This window comes from Porites lutea, chromosome 9 (genome assembly GCF_958299795.1).
Source record: "Porites lutea chromosome 9, jaPorLute2.1, whole genome shotgun sequence".
Lineage (NCBI taxonomy): Eukaryota > Metazoa > Cnidaria > Anthozoa > Scleractinia > Poritidae > Porites > Porites lutea.
The window spans coordinates 17,566,705-17,575,648 of record NC_133209.1 but is presented as its reverse complement, the minus strand read 5'-3'; the positions used below and the strand labels follow the sequence as shown (position 1 = coordinate 17,575,648).

The 8,944-nt window shown below is 37.4% G+C and overlaps 1 protein-coding gene across 1 annotated transcript; it reads right to left on the bottom strand.

Moving 5' to 3' along the window:
• Positions 1–605: 605 nt before the first annotated feature.
• LOC140947334 (high mobility group protein B3-like) lies at positions 606–8,021 on the bottom strand. The gene is made up of 5 exons (XM_073396403.1): positions 7,860–8,021; positions 7,025–7,347; positions 5,364–5,606; positions 4,581–4,749; positions 606–2,909 (listed from the first exon to the last, which is right to left on the bottom strand). Exons 1-5 carry the CDS (start codon positions 7,864–7,866, stop codon positions 2,848–2,850), a joined length of 804 nt encoding a protein of 267 aa, XP_073252504.1. The 5' UTR covers positions 7,867–8,021; the 3' UTR covers positions 606–2,847.
• Positions 8,022–8,944: the final 923 nt, after the last annotated feature.

Here is an 8,944-nt window from a genome sequence, read left to right as displayed (position 1 = left end):
TGATGTGCTAAAAATTATATGCCATACTGTAGCCCGCGTAAAACGGTTTGTTTGGAATGTTCTTCTTGCGTGCATGCCCCGGGGGGGAGGGGACTCCCTTATATGGCCTATACGGGGGTGTGCAGCTGGACAGGGTATATAATTTTGCAAGAGTCTGTCCTAAACAGGGTCAATTTCGCGCAAGTCTGTCCTAAACAGTTTGCATGATTTGTGCGAGTGCGTTTGTACCTTCAAGAAGCAATGACTGTAACATGATGTTCTCAATTGCAATTGCCAATAAATGACTTTAAAACAACATGGCGTGCATTTTGTCCTTTGTCTTCAACAGGGTAATAAAATTGAGGGAGTTGTAGGAGACGTCTGCACGCTGGCAAGGGTTTTTGGCCTATTTTCTTCCCATTTTTCTTTGACCACCTTCTTTTATTTTAATACTGCCCTCAGAGACACAGAAACTGGCTAAAACCAAACAAAGTAAGATAAATTTTCCTCGAAGTATACGATTTTTATTCACAAGAACAAAGAGTCAACGTCCTTCTGGGAAAACCATGAAAAATACATGCATGCCTGCGTAAGAATTCACGTGGGAAAAAAAAGGCAAACCAGAATGAAAAAGAACAGCTTTATTTAAAACACTTACAAACAGAGATGTACAAACTAAAAAGGCTTTTCAAGGATAGTTTACAAACAAGGCCAACAAAATCAGTGAAAATAACCTCTTGCTACCAATCAACAACACAATTTTATTGCTAGCTTACAACAAGATCCCCTTCTTAAACTACCTTTGAGGGATACTGTGGTTTCTCTCGCCCCTGTAACTGAGATATTCATAGTTTCCTCAGCTCTAGGAGCTCAAAGGAAAACTAAAGGCACCTTAATTTACCACAAGAAACTATGCAGAAATCAACTTCTACTAGTTACGGTTCGGTTGTGTGTAATTTATATAGATCATAATATACTACACTTGATCTTAATCTTAAGGCCAATAAGCCAAAGACTAAAAGTCTTTGACTTCCTCAAAGTGTTGATTAAAATCAATTATCTCCTTGTTTTATTAATACCTAAAAAAGGTTAGGAGAATTAGGAACATGATCACCTGCAATGAATTCAATACATATATCAACAAATTCAACTTCTCCCTGCCAAGTACTATTGTACAAGATCTATGGGGACAGAATTGATTTTGTTTTCTGATATCGAAGATTCAAGGGTTAAGCTGTACAAACAACTCCAGAAGCTGAATAAAACTTACATTTCAGAGTATTTATAAGCCGATTATTGACAACTTACTAACAGGAAGGGTTATGAATGGGAATACAAAGAAAAGAACTTCACAATTTTGCTCGTGTACTGTTGATCAAAGATGTAATTTGCTTCTTATGTTCCGAAAGTTAATTTTGTTGGATTGTTGTAAACACAGTAATATGGTTTAATTAACTTAAGCTGACCTAACTAAATCATAATAAAATTAATACACAGCTACTTGGACAATTGTACAAATTCAATAATGACATATTTTTTCACACTAAAAGCAAACTGGGGTGGATGGGAGATGATGGTGGCGATGGAGGAAACCTTTAAAGCCGCAAACAACTTTCACAGAATGACAATGCATATGATATTGTCTTGTAAGTCTAAATTGATTCAAAAATGCTAGCAAAGACAACTAAAGCCCTTGTTACAGTCTTTCTGCAGAGAACTAGTGCTAAGACGTATCCTGCATGTTTAAAACTTGCTGCGTGAAAAACTCTTGCAAAGTGCTTTTGCAGCAAGATTGTACAAAGTTGTAGGATCTAATTTTAACTCTTGCAAATATTACGGCAAAGCTGCAACAAATAGGCATATTGCACTAAACAGCATCTTCTGCCTTTTTTCTCACAACAATGCAACAAAACTGTGGGACAAGTTGCAAAAAAAATAATATTGCTCAGTGTAACAGGTCCTTACATGTAAAACTTAAATTTTTAGTAGTCATCAATTCAGATGAAAGATGAGGTCTTTGAATTCAAAAAACCTGAATAAAGTATGGAATAGAATGAACTATTTAGTAGCATGGGAAGAATGAAGTGAAGACAAAATTAAACAAAAGAAAAAAATTAAGAATTATCTACATAACAGGAATATTTTAGAAGAAAATAACAATATTATAGCACAATAATTTGTGGCAAGCAGGATGTTTGTTCGTTCAGGTCTCATTTTCTCTTGAGCAAAAGGTAATTAATTAGCAGCATGTTGCTACAAAATTGTTGGCATGTATGACAGTTTCAGTTCTGTACTATTTCAATGTAATCAAGGCCTTTAAAAACTCTAAGGGCTCTAAAAAATTTCAATAACTGCTGCTTTCTGTTATCCATAAGAACAAAATTAAGTCAAGTCCAAAATAACTCAAACTATGTCTGAGAAGGAAAAAAATGAATTACATGTATTGCTGTTGAAACAAACAAGCAACACCAGTCAAAAAACTGGACTTAGAAGAGAAAACTGGTTAACCTTTTTTCAAAAAGAAAAAAAAAGTGCCATGCTAACCACTGATGGTGCTTATTTGATGTAATCAAATTTGGCCAGTAAACAACTATGTTGCATAATCTTACTTGAAACTTGTTGGGAAATATACTCTTTGAGTTTAGCAGCCTGTTTAAGGCTTTCAGATGGTGGGAAGTAAAAGATTGGAAATGTGTTGTAACTGCCGATGTAGGCGACGCAGGATTCCTTTCTGTTGCTTGCCACCATCTGAATACCAGAGAAAGGCTAGAAGTTCAGGAAAAAAAAAAGAAAACACTTAAAAAACCTCACGAATGAAAGTAAACAATTATGGCTCTCTTTGAGACAAATGCAAGGGTATCCCTTCTTTTACTCATCATCATCATCATCATCATCATCCTCATCGTCCTCATCATCATCATCATCTCCTCCTGAAAAATCAAAAGACGAGTTTATGAGTGTTCCCTGCACCTCATGGCAACATTGCACTTATTTGACTAGCATTCCAGACGTGATTTACCCCAGTAAACACGGGCAGGTACAAAACTCAGGCCTGACTGGACTCATTTACCCAAAGGGAATAGAATGGGTATTACTATCAGCCCTAATAATGACATCAATAACATGATCAAGTCTGATATTTTTAGTTGCGTAGTATATACTCTCTGGTCAGTAGCCCACAAATCCTTTTTTTAGATTCCCAGACCAGGATTTTAGTACAGTGTAGCTGGCCGTGACTAGTCTTTTTCAGGTGTCAATTAACAAAACCTTTGATCCCAACAACTCCACTTAGTCACTAAAGGCTGCCGGGGATACGTTATAGGGTTACAGGGTTACAGGGTTAATCTGATCCAGGTTTTGTAAACACTGTGTCTTTTTTTTTTTAAGGTAATAAGGTCAACTCGCTGTTAATGAACACCATGCTAAGATGAACACGTAGAGTTGGTCCCTCCCTTTCTTCACTCCTTTTAGTTCGGACTCTCTATAAAACAGACATCTCTATCTCAAGACAGACATTCCAAGTGATTTTAAGACTTTGTTTTGTATTTTGTCACGTTTTCACTTCAATCAAGACCATGCCATTTCAAGATAATTTATTTCACTCTAGCTTTTGAATCCATGAATGAAATCCAATGGTTTTATCCTCCAAATGATGGAAACCCTTACAGGACATTTTTCTCTTGTGTGACAAGCACCTATGCAAATTGATTGGCACAAAATGCCGTTTTAACATATCAAAAAAGGTTCACCTCCAACAGGACTAGTTTGGAACACCAACATGGCTGCTGATTCATTGTTTTAGGACACCAATATGGAGGAATATGGTGGACATGACAGTATGTAAAAATGCACTACAGTACTGGAAATACAAGAATTGGAGGACCTCGCGAAGCACTTAGTGGGAATGGCATGAAGTAAGAAGAAAAGGAAATAAGGCAATAGAGAAGAAAATTTATTCAGTAAAAAAAAAACACTATATAAAGAAACAAAACCACATTAACTAAAAAAAACTAAATGAAAAGGGAAAAAAACAGAAAAAAAGGGAAAAAGAATAATAAGTTCCGCCCAGATTCGAACTCGGGATCTCCTGTACAATGGGCCATTTCGTTACCACTGCACCATGGGGACATACTGCAAACTGTGCGATATTATTTTATTTAAGCCTTCAAGCTAGAACTTCCATCAGCACACCCTGTATAAAGCTGATCGAGCCCATATTAAACCAGAATTCACAGATATTTTTCAGGAGAATTACTGGAACAGATTTCCAACTAAGCGAAGTGGTACCCAAAACATGTGTTTTGTTATGATTTTCATTCATATCTTAAAGGCTTATGATCCAAATTGCTTCCACTTTCTCTTAAAAGTACTTCTGCCCTCGAAATTCAACACAAAAACCACTTATTGGTTTGTGATCCTCGTGGGAGTCATGCGTGTCACAAATTCAGACAAAATTATGAACTTGCTTTCATGAGGAATTATTTGTTTCCTAGAAAGTTTTTTTTCCCTGACTGCTATTAAGAGTGAAGGACAGTGGCAAAGAACAAGCAATAGAGTCTTACTTTGCAGAGATGAGGGTTTACTTAAAATCACCAACTTACCATCATCATCAACATCATCAGCATCTTCTTCCTCTTCTTCCTCGTCTTCATCATCATCATCATCGTCCTCTTCCTCAGATTCAGATGGTTTGGGTACCTCCTTTTTCGGTGGGGCTTTTTTACTCTGTGTTTTAGGTTTTGAAGGCTGGGCCACTTCTTTGCCTGCATTCTGTGAGAGAAACATAAGAGTATGCCAAGGTTTTGTTTGTTTCCTTGTTTTTGCAATGATAAACATATGTACATTGTATTGTTGCAGCCCTAATAGGCTAGAGGTGGGGAAGAAGGTCATGTCTGATAGCCCGGGGCTTGTGGATTTTGCATTATTTTGGGCTAGTGAATTCTGTTCTTAACTTGCTCAATCGGTAAGTGAAATTTTTGGGGGTGGAATTCAAAATATGGAAATACTGTTTAAAGACAAATATTATAGGTTAAATTTCTAATAAAATTAATTCAAATGGATCAAAAGCTCTTTTTCAAGTTGATCTGACAAAGTGAAATTGATATCTTTGTTAATAACATGAATTAGTAAAGCAGCTACTGCTATATTAACTGATGTCATTAATAAATAAGTAATCATAAATTAACTCTTAATACTGAACTTAAAAAAAAAATCTTTTTTGGGTTAGTTGAAATGACTCTCGGTTAGCTACAGCTTGCCAAAGTTAATGGACAAGCTTTAAAACTGACTTTCTTTGCACCGTGGAAAGAGTTTTTGTTCATAAAATTGTGCTACACCTTATTTTTATGAATGAAGAATATATAAGTGTCTTTGATTAAACTAACCTTCTTTTTCCATTCTTCCATTGCAGCCTCATGCTTCTTTTTCGCTTCTGCCTCTAACTTTTTGTACTTCTCCTTATCCTTGTCGCTCATGCTTCGCCATTTTTCACCGGCAAGGGCTGGAATTTTTTGGTCACCATCTGTACTCTTACCTTTCATTTGCTCTCGGAATTCAGCCAGGAAGATGAAGTAGGCAGTGGGAGCACGCTTTGGCTTGTCTGATTCTTTCTTGGCTAGCTTTCCACTCTGCACAGACAGAGAAAAAATAGTTACTTCAGGATTAAGGGCTGTAACTAGGACAACTTTAGCTGAGGAAACTGTCTTTATGGTAAAAGTTTTGACTTTTCCTCTTCTACATGCCTTAGGAATAAAAATTTGCTAGAGACTTTTCATTAAAACACAGAATTACACAAAAAGAGAGCCTTCGTTCTCTTGCTTTTTTTGGATTGTCTCACAGCTGGCCATCCATCTTGCCATGGCCCTGGCATGGGTAGTTTGTATCAATAACAACAACTATAGTTTGGCAAGGTCTTCATCCTCACAGGAAGAAGCAAGATCTGTCATCACCGAAGGAGCAAATTGGGTTCTGGTGATTTCCCCCCCTCCCCCCCCACCAAAAAAAATTTGAAATCTAGAAGCTCTGAGATGCTATTTTAAGGTATGGCTTCAAAAATATCAATCTTCTTCAACTGGGACTGGTTTTTCCAATTAAAATTGCAATGTTAAAATCTACACAAGGCAAGTACCTTGCCTCTTGCTAGTAATGGCCTGGTGTTGAAGCCACTTTGATGCGAAAATGGGAACAGAATGATGAAAAACTTAACATATCTGGTAAATTCTTACATATTAATTCTGGACTAAATCTCAAATACAAATCTATAGCTAACAAACCTTTTTTTTTGTCACAATTAGAGTAATACAGTGCTGCAAGTTCATTTTCTTCAAAAAAGTCAAAAATATAAAATGGTGGCCAGAAAAAAAATTTTTTTTTCAAACTTTGTGCAAACATAACATCAAGGGTTTGAAATAACCAAAATGGCTGCGCATACCAACTGCTGCCATCAAATTTGAAGCTTCATACAATACATCAAGTCTGTAAAATGGCCATGTGACGAACATGATCAGATTATAAAGAAAATAACATTTCACATATATTTTTTTTTTTACCTCATTTTGTAACCAAACATTCAATAGCTCTCTTGAAAGTCTACCAGAACTGATTAATTTCAAAGATCTGAAATGATATGTGAACCTGAGGAGGCACTTGGACAAATTTATCCTCTAAAACTAACACAATTTGTTTATTTTCCTGGCAATAATTTTCCAGTAAGAAAAATGAAAGTGATTTCAAATACAATTCAAAGTTGAAGAATATGCAAAAAATGCAAGAATTTTCAGCATTTGAAGATATTTGGGAAAAATAAAAGTTTTCATTACAAAGGCATTTCTTGCTCTTTGAAAGTTAATTGGAAAAAGTTCTGAAATAGGAATTAACTAATTTTTCAGTAACAAAAAGATATTTGTCTCGTGAAAGGAAAAAACTATCACGTGACACAACAGTTGAGCTTAGCACGGACGAGGATGTGGCGGCCATGTTGGAGTCCCTAAAGATGAGTAATTTAACTCCGTGTCCTCGCCTTGTTTTGTTGAAAATCGTTCCTTACCTCTTTCAAGTAGCGCTCTTTATCCGCCTGAGCCTTTAAATCGTAAGGCTTTTTCTCCTCGGCTGTAAGTTTTTTCCACTGCTCGCCCGCCATCTTCGCAACTTCGTTTGCCTTAGGTAGAGGGTCGCCATTCTTCTCGCATTTCTCTTTCAGCGTTTTTCGGAAATCCGTCGTAAAGTGAATGTACGCCGAGGAAGCTCTTTTCACTTGAGGTCCATCGCCTTTGGACTTTTTTCTGCTTTTCTTTACATCCTTCGCAATCTTAGGTTTCTTTGGCGACTTGGACTTCTGTACTTCAGCGGCCCGCTTCTTAGACTTGGTTCCTTCGTGAAAACAAGAACAACATCATGTCCACGAAGCTTCGATGCCAAAACGACATCAACTACATCATTTACGAGGAAATTTGAGCTCTTCGTTGCGATATTTTGGCCAAAAAAATAGAAATTCTCACTTGGTCCGAGCGATGGTGATTCCCTCAGGCATAATTTATATTCCTCTGTGATTTCCTACGAGTTCGTTCGATTGAAGAAAGCTCGAGCAAACGGCGTCGAAATAACTCGCAGCAGACATTTTTTGTCGTTTACTACACGTAACAAGATTTAAATGACAATTCTAGAGCATTTTTGAGTGAAAATTGTCCGTAGAACCGAAAAATTTTGCGAGTTGACTTCGGTGGTTCACACTTCCATACGTCCTATGGCCTTCATAAGGCCTCGTATGAGGCTAGTAAGAAATATAAGACTACAAGGGGAGAACAATTCATGGAGTCGCTCATAAGAGTTTGACTGAGATTTGGAAACAAAAGTACCGTATTGCATTGAGATTTCTGAATTACCTTCCATTTCTCCGGATCTGCGCTTTTCAGCAATTGCCTAGCTCAGATGTGTAATCTCGTCTAATTTGCTCCGCTGTAAAGCTAGATCGGCTAAGGTCTTTTTCTCAAGCTAAAGGTTCTCTCAGTATAAGAGCACAAGGGAAGAGACGCTTTGTAAGAGGCAAGACAAACACGATGCAGTGAACGAGACGCGACACTACTGCGCGTGCGCGAGCGATGTAACTTGCACGGGAATGCACGGTCATTGGTCGGCTTCTTGTCTATCAAAGGGTTTTTTTTTTATTTCCTAAGCTGTTTTTGTTCGGAAAAATTTATTCCAACCGGCATTCCCGCCATTTCATCATGCGTTTATTCATTATTCTCTTTGCTTTGTTATGTTAGAAAGCAAACCACTCCATTCACCATCTTATACATTTGGTTTTTCACGCAACCCAAACGATGGTATTTTAAGGGCGCAGGCCGATACTATTCAAGGGACATTTTTTATTTAGAAGAACATTTTGGGCCTTCTGTAATGAGTTTCGTCAAGAGAGAATGGTTTCGTGTTTTCTTTCTTTACCTCCTTCAAGAGGAGGGTCACAAATTTCTCTCCATCTGTTTCTCTAAAACCTAGAATCATGGCTTAATTTCAAATGAACCTATACCCTGCGGAAGATCGAAGGGCCTATGCTCGTAGGGTAAAATAAACTCGATAACCCGGATCCCGAACGGCCAACTTGGCACCCTCGAACAAGAAGTATGCAAAAAATAAAGACGGGCAAACAGGACTGTTAACCCCCCACGTCATCAAGTATTGAGAATTGATAGGGAAGAAATGATAAATGACGTCAAATCACACGTCAAATGACGTCATTTGTGCTAAAAATGCTCGTTGATTCCGATCGCCGCATATAGCACATAAACAGTTCATACTTAGCCACATTATTGCTTAAACTACAGTGGCATACCGGAATTTATGGGGAAACGTTCCCACAGTAGCTCAAACAACGCAAAATGTTTGAAATTTTGTGGTCGGAAAGTCGTGTCTACAAGAAATAGCAATTTTGACGATTATCCGGGAGATATCAGACTCTAATCTGGAGACC

Excerpts from the sequence above, each read along its gene's own strand:
- LOC140947334 (XM_073396403.1), bottom strand. Across the intron at positions 5,607-7,024 it reads AAGAGCGCTACTTGAAAGAG|AGTGGAAAGCTAGCCAAGAA; the intron begins GTAAGGAACGAT and ends CTGTCTGTGCAG. Across the intron at positions 2,910-4,580 it reads TGATGATGTTGATGATGATG|GAGGAGATGATGATGATGAT; the intron begins GTAAGTTGGTGA and ends TTGATTTTTCAG.